The sequence below is a fragment of the Maniola jurtina genome, chromosome 5 (genome assembly GCF_905333055.1).
Source record: "Maniola jurtina chromosome 5, ilManJurt1.1, whole genome shotgun sequence".
Taxonomy (NCBI): Eukaryota; Metazoa; Arthropoda; class Insecta; order Lepidoptera; family Nymphalidae; genus Maniola; species Maniola jurtina.
The window spans coordinates 1,914,920-1,937,150 of NC_060033.1; the positions used below are offsets into that span (position 1 = coordinate 1,914,920).

General features: G+C 37.5%; 3 protein-coding genes and 1 long non-coding RNA gene across 6 annotated transcripts in view; 2 read left to right on the plus strand and 2 right to left on the minus strand.

Annotated features, from left to right (window-relative positions):
- The first annotated feature begins 2,649 nt into the window (after positions 1 to 2,649).
- On the plus strand, positions 2,650 to 11,016 carry LOC123865451. Of its 2 annotated transcripts, XM_045906489.1 has the most exons (12): positions 2,650 to 2,801; positions 3,220 to 3,378; positions 3,889 to 4,008; positions 4,386 to 4,523; positions 4,613 to 4,810; positions 4,844 to 4,998; positions 5,353 to 5,516; positions 5,594 to 5,822; positions 6,596 to 6,745; positions 9,103 to 9,180; positions 9,971 to 10,094; positions 10,569 to 11,016. In XM_045906489.1, the coding sequence occupies exons 1-12, from the start codon at positions 2,767 to 2,769 to the stop codon at positions 10,750 to 10,752; spliced, it is 1,734 nt and encodes a 577-aa protein (XP_045762445.1). In that variant the 5' UTR covers positions 2,650 to 2,766; the 3' UTR covers positions 10,753 to 11,016. The 2 variants fall into 2 exon arrangements, with proteins under 2 accessions (XP_045762445.1, XP_045762446.1); XM_045906490.1 differs by lacking the exon at positions 4,844 to 4,998 and having other exon boundaries at positions 2,651 to 2,801; positions 4,613 to 4,809.
- An 890-nt stretch (positions 11,017 to 11,906) lies between these two features.
- Positions 11,907 to 15,524, plus strand: LOC123865456 (DNA polymerase epsilon subunit 2). The gene is made up of 3 exons (XM_045906501.1): positions 11,907 to 12,259; positions 12,684 to 12,857; positions 14,266 to 15,524. Exons 1-3 carry the CDS (start codon positions 12,042 to 12,044, stop codon positions 15,449 to 15,451), a joined length of 1,578 nt encoding a protein of 525 aa, XP_045762457.1. The 5' UTR covers positions 11,907 to 12,041; the 3' UTR covers positions 15,452 to 15,524.
- Positions 15,525 to 16,315: 791 nt separating this feature from the next.
- Positions 16,316 to 22,231, minus strand: part of LOC123865495 — a 30,759-nt gene continuing 24,843 nt past the window's right edge. The window contains exon 2 of the long non-coding RNA XR_006795979.1: positions 16,316 to 17,201. This is a non-coding gene — a long non-coding RNA (uncharacterized LOC123865495). The remainder of the gene's footprint in view (positions 17,202 to 22,231) is intronic.
- The window catches only part of LOC123865448 (putative ferric-chelate reductase 1 homolog), a 28,544-nt gene continuing 22,628 nt past the window's right edge, over positions 16,316 to 22,231 (minus strand). Inside the window, exons 10-13 of one of the 2 annotated variants that reach the window (XM_045906485.1) lie at positions 21,503 to 21,595; positions 20,723 to 20,835; positions 20,102 to 20,221; positions 16,316 to 18,947 (exon numbers count right to left, since the gene is read on the minus strand). In XM_045906485.1, the coding sequence (XP_045762441.1) occupies positions 18,819 to 18,947; positions 20,102 to 20,221; positions 20,723 to 20,835; positions 21,503 to 21,595 (455 nt within the window). In that variant the 3' untranslated portion in view covers positions 16,316 to 18,818. The remainder of the gene's footprint in view (positions 18,948 to 20,101; positions 20,222 to 20,722; positions 20,836 to 21,502; positions 21,596 to 22,231) is intronic. The other variant, XM_045906486.1, reaches the window with a different exon arrangement.

The window sequence follows — 22,231 nt, forward strand, 5'->3', positions numbered from 1 at the left end:
AAATAAAATAAATATCACCCATTATCTAAATACCATGTCAAAACAGTAAATACTTAATAATGCATTAAAACTTAAAAGTAAGATAGGAAAAGTCAATGACCTCTACATGTCAACTGTTAAATATGGTTTGCAAGGGAAATACTTTGCATACTTACATAATGTTTTTAGGGTTCCATATCTCAAAAGGAAACACGGGACCCTTATAGGATCACTTTGATGTCTGTCTTTCTGTCCGTCTGTCCGTCTGTCGTGTCTGTCAAGAAAACCGATAGGGTATTTCCCGTTAACCTAGAATTATGGGCAGGTAGATAGGTCTCAACTCTCATAGCCCAAGTAAAGGAATAAATCCGAGAACAAATTTCGTGATTCTAGATCAACGGGAAGTACTGTATAGGTTTTCTTGACGGACAGACGGACAAATGGACAGACAACAAAGTGATCCTTTAAGAGCTCCGTTTTTCATTTTGAGGTACGGAACCCTAAAAAAGAAAATGATGCACATGTAATGAATAAATGTGTAGGCCAGTCTTCACACTAAAATATTTAAACCCCTTTAATTTAAAAACTGTCATAACCTAGTGGTTAGAACGTCCGCCTCCTAATCGAAGGTCGGGGGTTCGATCCCGGAATCACGCACTACTAACTTTTCAGTTATGTGCGTTTTAAGCAATTTAATATCACTTGCTTTAACGGCGAAGGAAAACATCGTGAGGAAACCTGCATACCTGCAAGTTTTCCATGTTCTCAAAGGTTTGTTCCTAAACTTCTCTTGAATTTAAACCACTTACTAGGTTTTGATCTGAGAAAGAAATTTGACATTAATTGACAAAATTGAGAGACCTAAGCTTGTGTAAGAACACAGAAGTGTCATAATTCGTGTTCACTTTGCCTAACGTCTCTCGGAGAGCAGAGAGAGATTTAAACTGTTTCTTATAATCACTGGCCATATTTCAAATGCGAAAGTGTGTTTGTTGGTTTAATATTCAATCACGCTGCAACGGAGCAACCAGTCGACGTGGTTTTTTGCATGGATACATTTAAAGACCTTGAGAGTGACATCTCTCTCCGCATCGTATTCTTTATTATGAAACACGGCCGCCGAAATGGCGTTCCAACCTTTAGGCTCTCCCCATTGCCCGCAGCATGAATCTGAGCTTTCTTATGATGGTTATATTATGTACATATAATATCTCATAAGAAATCTCTAACACACAATCCAGCTAAGTAGGTCCAATTTCAAAAAAAGCTAGCTAGCCGACAAATCTAACTCAGTTAGGCAGCCTTCGGGAACCTTCGAGATGTCTCTCGTCCAAAATTCCTCAATGCTTGAAGACCAGTCTTTGAATAGTGCATGATGTCAGTGATGAAAAATGGATCCGAAATATAGGTCTTTTTTTGTACACAGGAAATGCCTGACGCATACACCTCCGTCATGTGGGGCTTGCACCAAACTTGCACTACTACGAAATCCATTTCGGAACACGGCGCCCGAAACGAGGCGCGCTATCTCCTAAAAAACATAGGTATAATACCTATTTAGAACACTTACTATCTGTCATCATAATCTATGACAACCTCCGAGTATTTACCTGGTAAAACCGTAACTTTAGAATAAATTTTAGTATATAAGCAGGCTTCATTTAGAAATGAAAAAATCCCTATTTTATTTTTCAACGATTATAAACACAACTTTCATTCAAAAATAATAAGCTTAAATTCATTTTAAATAATATTTTGCGACGAAATGACGCGCACAGTCCTTCCGCCATGACAGTCCAGTGGACACTGAATTCCATAGAGCGCCTGCAAGAAAATAAATAGCACAGGAAGTTTTTTGGTTAGTTTTAGATTATTTAAGAAATGAAAAACATTTAGTATAAAACTAACAGTTCAAATTGATTGCTAAACCTAAACATATCATTTTCTGGAGGTTGGCTTCAAAGTATCAAGATGTTAAAGAAAATTTTTACAGAACAAGTTGCGAACAGCAATGTTTTCAACTTATTTTTTTTATTTATTGGGATAATGTATACTAAATTAAAAGAGGCCCTTATAATCTTCACAAACTGAAGTTTTTAATTGCATGTATTTAATAGCTGTTAATGCTTTAGAAAAATAAACAATTTACTTCAAAGTACAGCATTTTTGCGATTTGTCAAATAGCAATTACCTTAATTAAGGTGTCAGGTAAAACAATTCAAATCAAAATGTCAAAATTGTGTAAGAAAAACTTATTCATAGTTATCTTCAAGAAATTCTGCCCTTTGATTGGTTCATTCGCTGTTTACCTTTTTTTCACAGCCAATCAAAGAGTGGAATTTCTTGACGATAACGATGAACACGTTTTTCTTACACAATCGGGGGCCAGATCTAAATTCAGACGATCAAAAGGCAATAGTACAATATAATAGTATCTACTTTGAATAAATCATTTTGATCTTGAACCTGCAGTACGAACAATAAATAACACCCCTTTGAGCTTCACCACAGTCGGGAAAATGATGAGAAAATCAAAATTGATTTGAGGTCCCACTTTTTTGAAGTCGGTACTCGGTTCAATCTGAAAAGTGCCTTATCTACTCCATGGTTAGTACAGTTATCTTGCTGTCAAAGTGTTATTCACCCACATTCTTTTGCAACTTCATTCATTACTGATTTAGTCATGATTTAGTTCATTGAAGTGTCAAACGGTTCACTGGAGTTTTTTGTGTGTGTGTGTTTTGTTTAAATTCTGTTTGTATACTTGTTATTTAGTAAAGCTTTACCATGGATTTCTTGAAACAATTAAAAAATATCCCCTGGTAAGTTGCAGAAAATAACTTTATAAACTATTTGTAATTTGGAAAACCCGTAGATTGCAACACATTTTGTAATAATAATTAGAATAATACCAATAATATTGTCCAATACTAATACCTAATATTATTATTAAGGTTTAACTGAGGAAAGTTTGATAAAACACATTTGTTTTTATAGTTAAGTACGTTTTACTTACCTACTTATTTCAATTATTGTTTTAATTATTAGGGTAGGTAAGTATATTCATATAGGTGTACGTTTTTATATAGGTGCTTATATTGTTTTATATATTTGTTTACAATCTCTAAACTACAATGGTAGTTCTAATTATTATAGTGCCTGCTATCTTTTACAATACCCTCTGTAGAAAAGGATAGTTTAGGTACAACCAAATTAGTACCATTATGATTGGTTTTCCAGGTTCAAACCCAGCTGGTTGCATCTTAATGTGACAGAGGAAACTAAAGAGTTTCTGAGTAAGTGTGCAGATTTGCCTGTAGCAAGGCTTGAGGAAGATTTGGAGGAAATTATTAAAAAGAGCAAAGCTTTCCCCATAAAATTCCCCATAGACACAGTGAGGTAAACTGTTTTTTTAAATAATAATTATTATAATCTGTCTTTGATAATTACAATAATTACATATTACTTTGACTTTATTACAAAGTGGGTAACATTAGAGCCTGTGCCGTTTCTAACATGTGTAAGTATATTCTTTATAATTATTAATGGTTAACCATCATGTCAAGGGTACCTGAAGGACCCTTTTACCAGAGATAAGTTTAATAACTTATCTTTGCTATTACTAAGCCTCTGCTGTCTGCCATCTGTCCGTCCATCCGTCACAGCTTCTGTCTGTCTGTCTGTTAGCATCTCATAAACCATAATAGGTGTGAAAATTAACAGAGTGTGTATTATTGTAGCAATAACAACAAATGATATTAACATAATATGATAGAATGGCCACCATGAAAATGAAATAATTTAAAAGAAGTACAGTGTTACATCTGGTATAATGGTATGGAATCCTTCAAGTGCGAGTTTGGCTGGCATTTGACCTGTTTTCATTTTAAATTGATATGATTTTTTCAGATTGCAACAGTTAAAACTACGGAGACCAATTGAGAGATTGAAAAGGAATGTTGTTTCAACATATCCCATAATCCATGAAAGAGTTTTGATATTAATGATACGCTTCCTCATATACAAAAAGTAAGTTTAAAATTGAAATCAAAAGGACCAACTAAGTTAACGCAGGGAAGTCTGAAAGTACCTTGAATCTACCTACAGTATACAGTTAGTTGTAAATTAATTTGTCTTAAATATTATCATTTACTTATCACTAGATAATACCCACATTTTCAACTGCGTATATTTAGGTTAGTTAAAAATCTCCAGTGGGAAGTCTTTCATTTTGCGGGATAAAAAGTAGCCTATGCTCTATGGGATTCAAGCTAACTTTGTAGTCTGTGCCTCATCAAAATCGGTTAAAGGTTTTGAAAAAGTACCAAACAGATAGACACACTTTCGCATGTAAATATAATATTAATATTATACATAATATGGATTATAATATCTATTACTTTCAGGGAATTTGGTTCAAATATCGAAAAAGATTTATATAAAGATATGACTGTACCGGAATTCATTGAAAGAATTTTAACTAAACGTGCGATCAGTTTCTATGGGATGAGGGATAAATATCTACTGTTTTCAGGGGAAAAGGGGTGAGTAACATAAAAATCACTTGGTGGTGATTCTGTACTAGCCTATCACTGCTGATATTACTTAATGACTACCGTAAAAACTATTTCAGAATGAGCGGTTGGGAGTTAATAGGTAGTTCAGAACAAAAATCACCTCTTTTATTAGAGAATTGTCTGAGTTACGACGAACTGAAGATCTCTGCTCTGGTGTACGTGAGCGGATATACCGACTGCATCAACGACGGTACAAGAAAGAACTCCGGAGTTGTGAAGGAAGACAACATTGAACAAAACGCTGTCATGATCGGTTTGTGCTTTTATATTGCTGTCTCTCTTGTCACTATGAAAATTATAACTGCCTCTCGCTCGATTGACGAACTGCAGTTCTCCACTCTGGTGTACGTGAGCGGATATACCGACTGCATCAACGACAGCACGAGAAAGAACTCCGGCGTTGTAAAGGAAGACAACATCGAACAAAACGCTGTCATGATCGGTGTGTTTTTATATTGCTGTCTGCCTTGTTACTATCCAAATAATAGCTGCCTCTCGCACGAACTGAAGCTCTTCGCTTTAGTGTATGTGAGCGAATATACCGACTGCATCTCAACGACGGTACGAGAAAGAACTCCGGCGTTATGAAAGAAGACAACATCGCACAAAATGCTGTTATGATTGGTTTGTGTATATTGCTATCTCACGTGTCGTTATGCAAACAATAGCCACATCTCTTACAAAAGAACTGCTATTTGCTTGATTTCTGCCAAGAAACTTTATTCACATCAGATTAACTGTTTATTATCCAGCTGTATGTGTCTACTGTCTATCTGATGATGGGTCTATTTTCCAGGTTTGATCGGCCCACGATTGAAACGTCGCAGCAAAATGGACTACCAAGAGATCCTCGTGACTAAAGAGCAAAATATCGAAGACCATGGATACGGCGACGCGGCCAACAAACCGCACCAGCTGCCCAAACAGGCGTGGAGGAAAATGTGGTGCGACTTCTATGAGGTGATTTCAATTTAACTCTAGTCAAAATATTGTAGGAACTTTTCAACTGTTTCAAACGAACTAATCTGTTCCCTCAGATAGATAATGTTACATATGATATGGTGACGTCAATCCTAAAATACCAAAACAGAAATGAAACGAGACCATACATACAAAGATACCATCACAAAAAATCAAGTAAACTGATATTCGATAACGAGGTGTACTACAAGAGGATCAGTGTTCTGGCTGAGAGCACGCTGTTGGAGGCGGAGTACAGAGCGCTAGAGAGCGGGAAATTGGCTTTTGTCAATATTGTAGGATGTGGTGAGTACATTTTGTCAGGTTTGCGTTTGACTAAGGGCTGAGACGCTGTTCATTCGTCAATACCCCAAAGCTTAAAGATGAAAGTCTTTAATGAGAGTGTCCTACCTGTGATGATGTATGACGCTGAAACGTGGACAGTTGGCCTTGTCCACAAGTTCAAATCCCTCAGCGTGCTATGGAGCGGGCTATGTTGGGTATCACTCTGGAGACAAAATCCGTAACGAGAAAATCCGTAGGAGAACCAGAGTGACCGATATAGCTCAGTGAATTAGCTAGCATAAGTGGCAGTGGGCAGACCACGTCTGCCGCAGAACGGATCGAACGTGTTCTGAAGTGGTGACCGTGTATCAGCAAGCGCAGTGTGGGACGACCTCCAACCTACTGGACTGACGACCTTAAGAAGTTAGCGGTAAGTGGGTGAATGAGGAAAGCGGAGTATTGTGTCTGGTGGCACGCTCTTGGAAAGGCCTATGTCCAGCAGTGGACGCAAACAGGCTGATTGACGGCTGAGATAGTCAACAGAGACATAAACCATCACAAAAATACCAGTAAATTGTTATTTGACAATGAGGTGTACTACAAGAGGATCAATGTTTTGGCTGACAGCACGCTGTTGGAGCCCGAATACGGAGCGGCAAAGAGCGGGAAATTGGCTTAGACCCGAAAAATTTAAACCCTTGATTTCGAATGCCTGTTTTTCAACAAAAATCGCATAAACAATTTTCCAAAACAGACACACATATACCTACTTATTCTATATTTCCTGTCGCCAGGTCTCGGTGTATGGATGGTTCAGCCGCACCAAGTGGACGTGTATGTGCTCACATTCCTGGAAAGAATCCACACTCTACTGCACAATGACTTTCTAAACCATGTTTCTGATGTCAACTTCTCCTACATCAAAGCGAGTCCTGAAGTCGAAGGTATGGTGCAGTTGGTGTTATGTTATCACCATCATATGAGGAGAATCGTTCTCAGTAGTGCCGGCGATGGATTTAGATGATGAATAAGACCTCTGCACGATGGTGGCCTTATCAAAGCGATAAGGCCGCCAAATTAATAATAATAATAATAATAATAATTTTATTTGATACTTATACATGGGTTACATATCAAGATTGAGATTCCTACCTTCTGCACTAGGAAATACCTGTATTGCAGAAGGTAGGAGTACAAAGTTTAAAGTTTTCTTAATTAATTTCTAATATTCAAACTAGGCTAAAGTTATAACTTAACTAGGCTAAAATTATAGATGACTGTGTATGTGTGTCTGTGTGTGTGTGCACTTGTGTTTGTTTGTGTGTGCACTTGTGTTTGTTTGTGTGGGCGTGTGTGTGTGTGTGTGTGTGTGCGGTGTGTATGCTCGCGCGCTATTTCTTGACTTTTAAAATATTTTCTGTTTCGTCATAGCCCTTAGCTACCAGCCAGCTTTTAACTGCTCTGGTTAGATCGAATTTATTTATTCTGCTTATGTTGATACCTTTGCTAACCCTGTTAAATATATTATATGCATATGATGAGCGAAATTCGAATTGTGTTCCAGCAAAGCATGTATTTGTAAAATGTGTAGGGAGTTTGATTACTCTTTTGCTATTGTTTATAGTGCAAGGATCAATTTTAGAGTGGAAGCGCAAAATTATTGAACATAAGTATTGTTGTCGGACATTAAGTACATTGCATTCTTTATATAAATCATCAGTGGGATATCTAAATGGTTTTTTAAAAATAGTTTTAAGTAAAGTTCTGTGAGCGCGTTCTAGCCGCAACATAAAAGTTTTGCCAGCCCCACCCCATGCACATATGCAATAGGTCATAATCGAAAGACATAGTGACTTGTAGACCATCATAGTTGTTTCGATAGGGGCAATATCTCTTAGATTCCTAAATAATGGGATGAGTTTCTTGATTTTATTAGAAGTGTTATGGATATGAGTTGACCAGCTAAGATGTTCATCTAATGTAATTCCAAGATATTTAACAGTTGTCTCTTTGGTTAAAATGTCACAGCTACAACAAGCGTCTAGCCCACTTTTCCGATTACAAGGATAAGTGTGAATAGGAAGTTTAAAGTCTTTGTCTGGATTATTCCGAATTGATGTACTGAAACACACATACTTTGTTTTCACGGTGTTGATTGTAAGTAGGTTGTCCTCTAACCATGTCGTGATTTGCTTAAGACCTTCTTCAGCAAGCAACTTCACTTCTTTCCAATCACTGCCTTCAAATAAAACCACAGTATCATCGGCAAAACAAAATATGCGTCCAGATTTTGGGGACAGATTACAAAGTGGATTTATATAACTAAGAAATAAGGTGGGGCCCAGAACACTCCCCTGGGGGACACCATATGTAATGTTAGCAAATTCACTGGTAACATTACCAATTTTAACGCATTGTTGTCTATCCCTAAGGTAGCTCTTGAACCAGTCTAATGTAATACCCCTAATACCCATGTCGGAAAGTCTGTCAAGCAAGATAGGGATTGACACAGTATCGAAGGCCTTTTGCAAGTCAAGGAAAATACCAATACATTTCCTTCCCTTATCAAGGCACTTTGTAATATGATTAGTCACTTCTAGTACCGCGTCCAAGGTAGATCTATTGGCTCTAAAACCGAATTGGTTGGATCCAAGGAGATTTTTCTGTTCAAGGTACTTTATTAGTCTAGCGTTCACCACTTTTTCCACTATCTTACTTAATACACTTAATAGCGATATAGGTCTGTAGTTAGAAATTGACTCTTTGTCTCCACTTTTATATACTGGAATTACGACTGCTTTTTTGAAACTATCAGGAAAAACACCAGTAGATAAACTTAAATTCACCAGATGAACTATGGGTTCTAAGAGTAGATTTTTAAATCTTTTAATAAAGTACGTAGCTATTTGATCATGGCCTGGAGCACTGCTAGATTTTAGCTTTAAGATAATTTTATGAATTTCGCATATATCAGTGGGATAGAACATTAGTGAATTAAGGGGTGCATGGGATGCCATATTGGGATTATTATTTTTGCACTGCGCTCCCAATTTATTAATAATTGAAGTTGCAAGGTTATGCCCTATACTAGTAAAGTATTTATTAACCTGAGCTAATGACTCCTTAGGGGTGTTCATGATATTTATAATTGTTGTACTATTGATCTTTTTAATAAGTACTTGTTCCACTCGTATACTTGGTATGTTAAAAATGGGCGGGAAAACTGAATGATGCCGGAAAGGCATTCCATATCTTAGTGGTTTGAAATTAGAATTGAGGAGGCTAATGTTTTTTTTTTCAGGAATATTTACGAAAGATACGGCACAGAAGGAACCAGAATTGATAAAACTCTTCCTTGAGTACAAAGGACATGTTAAGGGTAAGTGTTATTTTTGAATAAGCTACAATATCACGATCGCAATCACCTCTGATTGGTTGACGCTCACTATTGGCTACAATGCATTGTTGCAACAAAAATAGCATTAACAACACATGCGATTGTAATAATGATTGACGCAGGTTTTACGGAATCGTTACTCAATTATACACAATCTCTAAACTAAAATGAGACTTCGTCTGTGGTAACGTTTGCTGGCGCGCGTGTTGTGACTTTTTGGGAGTGTTTTTTTTTTTGTTAAAACTGACTGGAAAGCACTAGGTATATGGGGGTGCTGTGCGTATGTCGGCGAGCGCCGGCACAGACGGGGTTCATACTTGTATAGTTTAACTAACTTGTTACAATTTACAAATAACTACAAACTTGACAGTGGCTAATCTTTGTAAAGCCAGACGAGAGAGAAAAAAAACTAAAATGACAAGTCTTAATGTATTGTATAATACTACCCTCTTTTATAATACTCCCCGTGGAGAAGGATAGCACTAGATTTAGACCTGGCAATTAGTTTAGAGATTATGGTGAGACAGAATTAGCCACATTATGAAGAGAATAGCACTATTCAATTTACACAGGTCAGGTATGGGTCAGGTACACAAGCGACAGGTCAAGATGGCAGTCGGGGTATGAGACGGGGGGACGCCCCGCACACCCGCACGTCACCCGCGCTCACTCACAACGGGTTAGTGCACCCGTCCCCACCTCGATTGCCATCTCGACCTGTCGCGTACTATACATAACCAAACTTTCTTATTATTAAGCGTACTGATTGCAGGTGGCCTAAACGTGCAAATGCAGAAAAGGGAGCCCTCCGCCAAGCTCACAGGCAAGCACGAGGGAAAGCTACTAGTCCTGACTTATCCCTGGGACAGCAACGCGCATCCCGGGAACGAGTTCTGGCGAGTATATTATCAGAATAGTTCTTATGTTACACGTGCACAAAGGAGAAAATTATAGTCGACACGCAAATTAAGAGGATCGTGTAGTTATAAATCATACAAGAAGCGATAGCGTTCTACATTTTCATAATTTATAGAAATGTTGTAGATAATATAATAAAGAATGCTCGTACGTTTTAATTTCAAAGAAAATCCACGCGGACGAAGTCGCGGGCATCAGATAGTCTAAATATATTATAAAACGAAAAACTGATTCACTGACTGACTGACTGATGTATCAACCCACACCTCAGACTACTGGATGTAGTTATTGAGCTGAAATTTGCCATGCAGATAGCTATTACGACGTGGACATTCGCTAAGAAAGGATTTTTGAAACTTCAACCCTTAAGGGGGTAAAATAGGAGTTTGAAATCGTGGGCATTATATTTCTTATACGAGTTATTATATTTTTATCTTTCTGCTTGTCACCAGGTGCGGTCTTCTAGCTTCAACAGGCGACTCTGCGGCCGCGAGCTCCACGCAAATAACAGAATTGCATAATGCATACATTAACCCTGCTGTTAGTGCGAACAATGTGCGGGTAGTTGGACGACACGGTCTCAAAACACTATCGGAGTACTGTCTCGCTCTAATTGCATTCAACTGGAAGAGATAGAATAATAGTATTGCATAATGCATACATTAATCCTGTAGTTAATGCGAATAATATGCGGGTAGTTGCGCGACACGACAAAACACTATCCGAGTAACTACTGTCTTGCTCTAACTACATCAGATGGAAAGAGATATACATATTGTTTACAAGATAAAGTTGAAAACGAAAAACCGACTGCGATCGTCTTAATAAACGCTGAAATATTACCTATAGTAAAATACCTATAGTATATTGTAATATATTGTAGTACATTTATATTTATGAACTCAGAATTTTCTCTTCTTTCATTTGACATCCCACTCGATACAATAGCAAAAAATTTTTTGGAGACTCCCACTTCTTTTAGTTATGTAACATCCGTTAGGTCAATTTTTTTTGAATAAAATGTAGCCTATGTCACATGGACCTTTATGACGAATCAATTAACACATTCATCAAAATCGGCCCAATAGTTTAGGCGCTACGGTGGAACACACAGAATCTAGATACAAAGATACAACCATACAATATAGACTGCTAAAATCATAACCCTTCCTTTTGGCTTTGCCACAGTCGGGTAAAAAAAAAATTAAATAATATATTTAAAATCTGCATTGTATTCTTAAATATATAAATAATTAATATTACATGTGAGATTTTAATAATCTATGCACAGGTCACAATGGGTCACAAGGTCTCTGCATTCTGTAAGGTCCACGGTCACTACTCTTTATATATGTTTAACGTGTTTCTAAAGTTACCCGCATTAGAAAATTTCTTATCTTTTCTCTCTAGCACGTTCTAGTTGATTTCAAAACGAAGCCCCAGTGTCGCCAGACGAGAGAAAAAAAAAGCCCCAGTGTCAACTATCAATGTCGGACTTCGTCTGCGATGGCGTTTGCTGGCGGGCGTGCTGTGCTTGTTTGGAGTGTTTTTTTTTTTGTTAAGAGTGGCTGGTTTTTGTGTTTGTTTGTGTTTTTTGGTGGTGGAACTGACTGGGAAGCGCTCTAAAGGGACGCCGCGCGTATGTCGGCGGGCGCCGGCGCAGACGGAGTCCATACTTGTTTATTCAATAACTTGAAAATATCACAAACTTGACATTGGCTAATCAGAGTAAAGCCAGATTAAAGAAAAAAAAAAAACTATCAATGTCAATTGTCAATTTTGTATAATTTATCGAATTGTTTTGGCGGGAATTCTTGATGATCTCTCGTCTACAATTTTTAATGTTAATGTAAACAATATTAGCCAAATTGCACATTTATTTTAGTTATGTGTAATAGGTATCTAATTGTAAATTCACAATCATAATGGCAGCACTTCAACAGACGCGCAGTGAAGTGAACAATGCGTTTAAACTCAGTGGTTTTACGATCAGACGGGAAGCAAGTACATTTGTAGCTGAGCAGTTGGTTGGATTATCTTATCAAGAGCGAAAGAAAATGATCGATAAATTAATAGCACACCTTTTACACCAGTGCCTTTCGCAGCCCGTGCTTGAAAAACAACACGTAGAAGTTGCCTACAGGTGATAACCTCATAAAACTAGATCCTTTTGGGATAAAATACTTAGTTACAAAAAAAAATTATTCTTTAAATTTAAGGTTGTAGCTATGTAAAGTATATATTACAATTATTAAATTAGACCCTATATGGTTTGGTATGGTTGTATGGTTTTGAAAGATTCTTGGGACAGCCGTCTCCAGGATTGTTCCTTATACACTCTTTTAAGAGCACAACTATGACTCAAATGAATAAGCATCCAGATGAACTTAGAACCAGTTAATCAACAAAATCTACTAGCTTCCTTAGACACATGGCGACCAGTTAATTGATTTCAAAATGTTCAAGGGCGGCGGTAATCACTTAACATCAGGTGACCCGTCTGCTCGTTTGCTTGCTATTTTATTTAAAAAAAAATACTGTTACAAACCTCAATGCTAATATTGCAGAGAGTGTTCATCTTCCGGCCTGGAGGAGACGGAAACAGTGCTCAATGTTATAGACGCATTCAGCATTCCTAAGCTCCTGTACGACAATGAGAGGAAGCGGTTCTCCAAGGACACTAATGCTGTTAACCACTTATATCCTGAACCAAAGTGGAAGGCACAGTTTTTAATCGACAGGTAGGTGCCTATTCAAGTTTTTAATTTACCTTTTTTGTTTCAAACACTAGTTAGCCCTTCTCTGTGAGCCCATCTCACTTGGTGGTAAGTGAAGATGGAGCGGGCCAACCTGGATGGGGAATGGCAGTTATATGAAACCCACTTTGGTTTCTACACAGCATCATACCAAAATGCTGAAACACTTTGCGGCACAGATTTGCCGGTGGGGTGGTAACTAGCCACGGCTGAAGAAACCAGACTAGACCAGAAATTTAGAAATTATAAATTACCAAACCCTTGCCGGGATTGAACCTGGGACCTCTGAGATCTATGTACTCGAGTAACCAACATAGCTCCATGGTTTGCACAGCTGAAGTAGCAATGGGCAGGGTACATAGTCCGAAAAAATGATAGACGTTGGGGTCCCAAGGTGCTAGAATGGCGAACTCACATAGGAAAGCTCTGCATTTGAAGACCTTAGGTGAACAGGTGACATCAAACGAGTTGCAGGGCATCACTGGAGTCCTATGACGCAAGACTGTGTGTCATATTTGTAGTGCAGATTGCCACAATAAGTTCAAAAATTGGTCGCGGAGCAGAAAGAATTTCGTACAATGACCTCTTTGCCTACTGACAGTGGTCACAAACATTTTTATATTAAGTACGGTTTTTGAAGGAGAAAAAAATTACTAGCCTATTAAATAAATTATTTATTTTGATTTAAGTATGAAAACAGGTATAATAATCCATACTAATATTATAAATGCGAAAATGTGTCTGTCTGTCTGATACATTTTTACGGCCCAACGGTTTAACCAATTCTGACGAAATATGGGGAATCTGGGAAACAGGGTTAGCTTATATCCCGGGGACTGACATAGGCTACTTTGTATCTCGAAAAATCGAAGAGTTCCCACAGGATTCCTATAAACCCATCCGCTTAACCGATTTGTATGAAATTTGGCACCGAGGTATCTTGCGTGCCTGTAATTCACATAGGCATTTTATCCCGGAAAATCAAACAGTTCCCACGGGATCCCCTAAAACCTAAATCCACGCGGACGAAGTCGCTGGCATCCGCTAGTCTAATTATATTTACTTGTTACATATAAATAAAAAAATTAAAATTCCAAAATCAGAAATCCGTGGTATTTTTGTTGTGCCTCAAGGCCAACCACAAAAACCACATGCAAACAAAAACAAACCTAAGTTCGCAGATCAAAGGCTTACAATCCCCGAAGAGGGCGGTCCTTGCATCTGTGCGAGCGTGACGCATTATTTTAACGCCGGAGTGACAGAGACAGGTAGTAACAGGTCAATGTACGAAATTCTTTCTGTTCCGCGACCGTACTATACTAAAAGACATAAGTAAAGCAAAATAAGAAGTTTAAAAATAAAGTTTTCCTTATGAAAATAATTATTATTACAGGTATACAATAATATGGCAGAGAACAATAAGGATCAAATTATTTGCGAAAGAAGCATTATCATCTATGGAAAGCGAAAACGAATTTCAGTTGCGCAAGATTGAGGTTTTACTAAGTTCTTCGAGTAGAGTCAATGACGTCATAGTCCTGGGGTTATTGACCCAATTGACTGAAGGAAAGTTTTATTTAGAAGACCCTACGGGCAGTGTTCTTCTAGATATGACCCAGACAAGTTATCATTCTGGACTTTTTACTGAAAGCTGTTTCGTTCTCGCTGAAGGATATTATGACGACAAAGTCTTTCATGTAATGGGCTTATTTTTACCACCGGCTGAAAGTCGAGCCACGTCTCAACCATTTTTCGGAAACCTAAACACTTTTGGAGGAAAATCAAAAAGTTTATTGAAAAATTCGCAGAATTTACTAAAAATTGAGCAAGAAAATGAAGATGGGATGATCGTTTTTCTTTCCGACGTCTGGTTTGATAATCTCAAAGTCATATCTAAGTTGAAAACTTTATTCTCCGGTTTTAATGATTGTCCACCCATAGCCATCGTATTTTTAGGCGAATTTTTATCATGTCCATATGGATATGAGCATAGCACTCAATTGAAAGCAGCGTTAAGTAACTTGAGTGATATTTTATACCCATATACAAAGCTAAGACAAGAGTGTAAGTTTATTTTTGTACCTGGCCGAGGTGATCCGGTCGCTCCAAATATATTACCAAGACCGGCAATTCCGAACTCCATCACAAAAGATATAAGAGATAAACTGGGTGATTCTGTCATTTTTACCTCGAATCCGTGTAGAATACAGTATTGCACACAAGAGATAGTTGTTATAAGACAGGATTTGGTCACTAAAATGTGTAGAAACTCAATACATTTTCCTGAAACTGGTGATATACCAGATCATTTGACGAAGACTTTGTTAAGTCAGTGTACATTGTCGCCTTTATCTCTAGGGGTCCAACCAGTTTATTGGAAGAATGCAGATGCATTATCGCTGTATCCAATACCAGATTTGGTAGTAGTGGCCGATCACTTTCAGCCGTATACCAGAATGTGTGAAAAGTGCCAAGTCATGAATCCAGGGTCGTTCCCTCGTACTGAGTATTCGTTTAAAGCGTATGTACCTTCTTCAAGAACGATTGAGGACTCGCAAATTCCTAATGATGATACTTGAAATTGTTTGGATCTAGAGAATTGTTACTGTGATACTGAATATAAAATGTTTTTTATTAATAAACTCAATTAACTACCTATTTAATTTTTTTATTTTATCGATTTCATTAAATTTTGTCTCATTTGATAATTTTTGAAAGACAAAAAAAAGTTGGTTCTGAAAATAAAACGAAAGGTCTTCCTATATCAATCAGACAACAACACCAGGAATCGAACTTAGGAACTTTATTAGTGCCCAATGAGCATGTATGGTATATTAGGTAAGAAAAAAACTTTGTAGTGTTTTAATGATTTATATTTACATTTTACATTAATATTTTAACTTCTCTACTTGTCAGTAAAATTGACCTCTTAAATTAGTTACAATTTACTTAAAAATTTCTGAAAAAAAAAACAATAATATTAGATTTACCTAAAAATAATTTACATCTGGGTAACATTTTTGCCACTAGTGCGGATATAACTCGAAAATAATGTTAAATTAGGTTGGTATTTGTAACATTTACAAAATCGTTAAGGTGCAAACACAATATAACAGCGTTGTGGGGTGTCATGTCGTGACGCAAGGGAAGGCTATCGGAGTCATACATTTTATATTAAGATATGTTACACTCTATAGTCTATCGTCTTAGAGAGTGTCTATCGTAGCGCCATCGCCAGTTGCAACACACAACAACACAAGTAATGCGTTTACACCTTTACGGATACCTTCCTTATGGAGGTTCTTATGTTTGTAGTGGTGACCTATTCTCTATAGATAAATGATTCAAAAGTAATAATTTATACTTTAATTTTGTGTGTAGGTAAGTGATAACTACATTAGGTAGGTATATAAAATCGAAATAAATATTTAATTAATATGTTCACTTTACATTATTTTGAACTATCGTGCAAATATCGAGAGTTACTACTATTTTTACCACATCACAGGCGACGGTCAGTGAATTTAATTTTTAAAGCTCAAAGCCCATTGGTGAAAATCGAAGAGCAACAACACTATTTTTTTTCCAATGTTTAATCCTAGCACTTCACCGCTCGGTGAGCGGTGATGGCTAGTGTAAAAACGATAATATGAAAACCGAACTAGCCAAGGTATTCCATATTCAAATGAGCTGCAAAACCAACTGTAAGCGGCGCTATTTTTGTTTTTTTACATACTGTGTCGAGATGAAGTTCAGCATACTTAGAGACTATAGCTGCTACTGACACAACACGAAACTCATGTTATTAGCCTGTAAGAAAACCGCACTGTCTTACGGCAAAATTAATACTCAATCTATCTTTAACTTGTGGTTAAGTTACTTAACAACGTTGTTATTTGTCAAAAACGGCTGTACAATTTTCGACAAATAACAAAGTTGCTAAGTAACTTATCGACAGATTACATATAGATTGATTTTAATTTTGGACGTTAGTCAATCTCGGTCGGGTTATGTACGGGTTAGCATGCTTACGCGCGTGGATATCTCTTGGTTTAAATTGTGTCGAATTAATTTTAGTGACTGTTTCATATAAACACCTCGAGGAACATTGATATGTTCTAAGGAAGTACGCGTTGTTGCGCTTTGACTGTGTGCTAATCTGCTTTGAGCCTAACTGAACTGATTATGGTGAAATCGATGGCGTATTGGTTGCTAATAAAACCGTTACGAAATCAATACTTGTTAATTGTTTATCAAGATGACCTTAATGATTTTACAACAAACTAGGTAAAAGATAATATTCTCTTTGTAACAATACTTACCTATTTTCTTTGGGCAGATTCGATGAGATAAGTATTTATATTATTACTGTATTTACTGCTATTTATATTCCCCCTTAAAGTTATATAAATATTAAGTAGGTACTTATAATATTTAAAAAATGGACGGAAACTTTGATCATTTCGATTCTTTAATACTTTTTCTTATACTTCGAACCCTGTACATAAATTAATAAGAGTCGATAACTCGCTCCACGTGTTTGATTTTACAGCTATCCATGGAAAGGAGTTACTATAGCGCTCTCTCTGTTACATAATCCCATACAAATGACAGAGAGAAAAAGCTGAGTGGGCGTTTACCATTTTGGCACCAACTTACTTTACAGTAAGTATCTCTGGAAAGTTGGAGCCTTCTTTTAGCAGTAGGAGAACTATTTCTGTGTCAGAAGACACCTTGTGTAACGATGTTTTCAACATTCGAAATTTAATTCGAAAATGTTTTTAAAAAACATTCTAAATTCAATTAGAACGTTTGTGATTGGTTGGTGCCACAAAATGGTTGACGCCCGCTTAGATTTTTCTTTCTGTCATTTGTATAGGATTACGTTACAAAGAGAGCCCTAGACTAATTTTTTCCCGTGGATAGAGTATAGAGACAGTACTACCACTTTTATAAGTCCCATTATAAAAATTTATATGCGCAGAAAAGCGCAACCTAACGCCGACTAAAACCGAATGTACACCATTGAAACCTTACTGTTTGACGTTAAGATTTTAAAAGCAATAACAACAGAATGGTGCAATTTCGCTCATAATACATATTTATAAAAACATGGCGCGTAGGCGGACCAATAGCGGTCAGACGCGCGCTATGATTGGTTGTGATATTTTCGCGCCATTCAAAAACAAGATTTCTGCGCCGATATATCGACGTAACTTATAAAAGTGTTAGTACTGTAATGTAATATTTTATCAGAACTCTGAATCGCTTGAAAAGTCTAAGGTGCAGACACACTTTGGGGTCGTAGCATGTTGTGATATGACAGAAGGCGATTGGAGTCAAAATCATACATTTTATATGAAGACGATTCTGTCGCGCTTTTATTGATCTACATCAATGACTTGGAGTAGCACGTGGTCGAAATGCATGATAGAGAGCGTTGCAATTACAACACAGTAGTTCGTCTGCACCTTTAGACTTCTGGTTTAGCGATAAATCAATCCAATAAATCTGACTTACCAGGAATTGAACCTGGGACCATTTGCTTATTTTGAAATCGTCTACTGTGCGGTTAAGGAGGTTTTTCTCCCAACTAAATTAAGAGTATCTGCATCTCTTTCCTTTTAATTTTGCTTAAAAGGACGGAAAATGAGTTTAAATTTCAAAGACTAAATTTAAACAATAGGCTCACGACTGGCACCTAAACTCACGAGGTTAGACAGTTCTAAATTAAATTAGGTCTGTCTGTCCTCCTCTTATTACATTGGTAAGAAAGATGCGAATACTCTAAAATTTAGTTGCGTTCAAAATCAGATGTACCTACATCAGCAACAAAGTAGGTAGGTATGCAACCGCCCATAATCGCTTGTAATGGCGGGTGTAATCATTGATTTTAGAAGCGCCCCGTGCAATCCTAGCTTTGATGCTGACTGTACCACTGACAAATTAAGAGCCCATCAAGTTATTGTATGTGCTGCCGATGGGCGCCAGAGCCACGAGGCAGATCATAGCTATCACGAACAGCAGGATGATCGGCGCGTACACTCCGAGTAGGTGCTTCCTGAAGCCCGCGAACTGGAAACAAAGAAAAAATTTGAGTTAACAAAAACCCTTGAACTGGGAACAAAGAAAAACCTTTACGCATGGCTGCAGTAAAACTAAACGAGCGCTGGATTCCATTTTTTGGAAAAGGAGTCTGCAGGTTTTTTTTTTATAATACCTATTATGTAATAACAAATAGATAGCAATGGAGGAACATCGTAGCAAAGATTGCATCTAAGGGGAACCACGATCCTCAAAATTGAGGAAACGACGCGGGAAGAAAAAAGAAGAAGAGTAAGAAAAAAGGGAAGTTTTAAATCTATGGCACCGGCAATAAAATCTCGAGGCTTAGACGAGGTTAAATGGGATATTTGCGTTGCGTAGGTACGTGCCTACACTCTAAAAAAAGTTGGTGTGGTGGGTGTTCGTAGACTACGAAGACGTGCGGTAACCAATGCGAAAAGAAAAACGCAATAATAGAAACAAGAAAAAGCAAGTTATTGTGACTTCAAAAAGTCGGAATAATAATCAGTTACCTACCTTTTACATAAGAAGTAATGAATAAAAGCAGATTGCCGTTTTTACCAAATTAAAAACAAAAGTTAATTATATTTAAATAAATTATATTAGAACGGAAAAAGGTAAAAAAATAAAGCAGAAGAAGTATGTTAGAAAAAAGAAGAAAACATTCCATTCTAACCGCAAAATTTCAGACGCTCCAATAGTCTAGTAGGTTACAAATTGCAAGCTCCGATCGGTTAATGCAGAAGTGTAAAATTAGAAATGAAAGAAAAAGCTCCTAAAATGAAGTAGGTAGAAGTGAGAAGTAAGATATTAGAAAAAGAAGTGAATAAGAGAAGAAGAGACACCGAGGTGAAGTGAAGAAGACACCTTCATTCTCACTGAAGCGTCGGAACTCCTGTCGACCGCAGTGATTTGTCGGGACTGGTTCAGCATGTGCAAAAAATAAAGCAGAAGAAGTACCTATGTAAGAGAAACAAGAAAAAATTCCATTTTCATCGCTAAAATCAGATGCTCAAATAGTCTAGTAGGTTACATGCAATCTCTGATGGGTTAACGTGTAAAATTAAAAATGAAAGAGGAAGCTCTTAAGAAGAAGTGAGAAGAAAGATTTTAAAAATAGAAGTGCATAAGAGAAGAAGAGACATCGAGGAGAGCATTCTCACCGGAGCATCAGAACTCCTGTCGACCGCAGTGACCTGTCGGGACTGGCCCAGCATGTCTTTCATGGGGAAGGAATTTACTCTGCCGTTGCTTATCCGACCTTCGGATACGCATACCGTCAACTAGAATCATAATATCAATTGTATACTCGTCATCGTCAAAAACGTAATATCATGAAAATGACTAAATTTCAGGGATTCTTAATTTTAAGGATGTACAATTTTACTTGTAACTATATATTTAAGTGTTCAAGAGCAAAGAACGTAAGCAAAAAATTACTGTGTCTCAGAATCCCAAAGGCTTTTAAGTGTGAGAACCACTAACGTGTCCACTAGCAGCAACTTGCAAATCACTTGTACCTACTGTGTAAAGACTCACAGCAAATCCATTTTTGCAAGTTTTCTATTGAAAAGGAATGTACTCCGCTATTTCACTTCTGCAAGTTTTATAGCTAGTGAACACTTGGCATAAGGATATTCACAATTGCAATCTGTGCAGAGCTTGTAAACCAGTAAAGTGATTTGGGTTCGGAAAACCAACAAAGCAAAGAATTGGTGTATACTGGTCCGTGGAACCAGATAAACATAAGTAGGTAGAAGAGATGTTATATGGGCGACACTCACCGATAGCACGACGTGAGTCAAGACGTGGAAGATGACGTAAGCAGTGAGCACGAACACCGTCCACGGCGGCAGCTCCGCCTTCTGCAGGTACACTGCCAGGAAGATCGTAGCGACTGGGGGAAAGAACAAAAATGCGATTAAAAACATCTATATACCCATTTATACTCATCAGTTGGTGCATACGCGAACCCAGCACGATAGACCGACGATATAAAGCGGCTGACGGGAAGTGGCTGGATGAGGAAGGCTGAGGACCGGGTGTGGAGGTGTTCTTTAGGGAAGGCCTATGTCCAATAGTGGACGTCTGCAGGCTGATGATGATGATGATGATGATACGACAACCAAAACTTTCGAAACCAGCTTCTAGTTCTAGAAGGAGCACGAAAGTTCTGGAAAGTTGTTGTCACCTAGACTGTATCACCCAGGTTGTTGAAATACGGTGAGACTTGCCATTCATCCATACATCTGTCCTCTCGCTCATCCTCGACCTCCGCTGTGGGCCCTGGAGCTTAGATTTTTGTGGAGCGAGGAACCAGTTGCCTGAAGTTTGGATGTTTGGGGAGACCAGACCAGTAGGTACCTCTACATAATACATGGTTTATATAACAACAGGTTGTAACACATTTGCCAGACATGTCCTACGCCAATAAAAAAAAAACACATTTATTCCACTTTCACATAGAAAGGGAAATTGGAGCAGAGCAGGAGTTAAATACCTTGCTACAATCTATAGAGAAGTTGAACATGAGTCAAGACGAAATGAAATCATAGAAAACTCACTTCCTAAAATGTGCGCGGAGTTTCCAACGAGCCAGTGCAACCAGTTGAATATGGGCCGGTTCTTAGTGCCCGGGTGCGGCCTGAAGAATGCTCCTGAAACATAAACATTGATAGTGTCAAAAGTGGAAAAAACGCAAATGTAGAAAGCGTGAAAACTAATTTTAATTTCAAACACAGAATTGGTAACTATCACAAGATACGAATACGATAATCGTAAGTGTTTCTGTGGACTGAATTTAATATTCTTTGCTTTTATTGCAATTGTTCATCTTTGCCGATCACCCATCATGCCACTAAAATTGTCGAACTTTAGTACTAGCATAGACGATCCCAGCCACTGTCAGTACCATCAGGATCCCGGCAGTGTTGGGCAAAACTTAATTGCAATTGACAATTAAAGATTGACAATTGACAATTAAAGATTGATTAAAATCACAATTGACAATTAATTAATTGTCAATTGTGATTTTACAACTAACAATTAATTAATTGTTAGTCATGAATTCTACAATTAACAATTAACTAATTGTTAATTGTGAGTTCAACAATTAACAATTGATCAATTGTCAATCTTTTTTTTTTAATTTTGATTAAAAACTAACAATTAAATCGTAGTAGTTCAGATCTAGGTCTAGGTGAGGTTTAGGTCAGCTTGACAAAACAAACGCGTCTGACTGTCTGAACTGACTGGCCGTACTGACTGATTGACTGACTGACTGACCAGGCTGA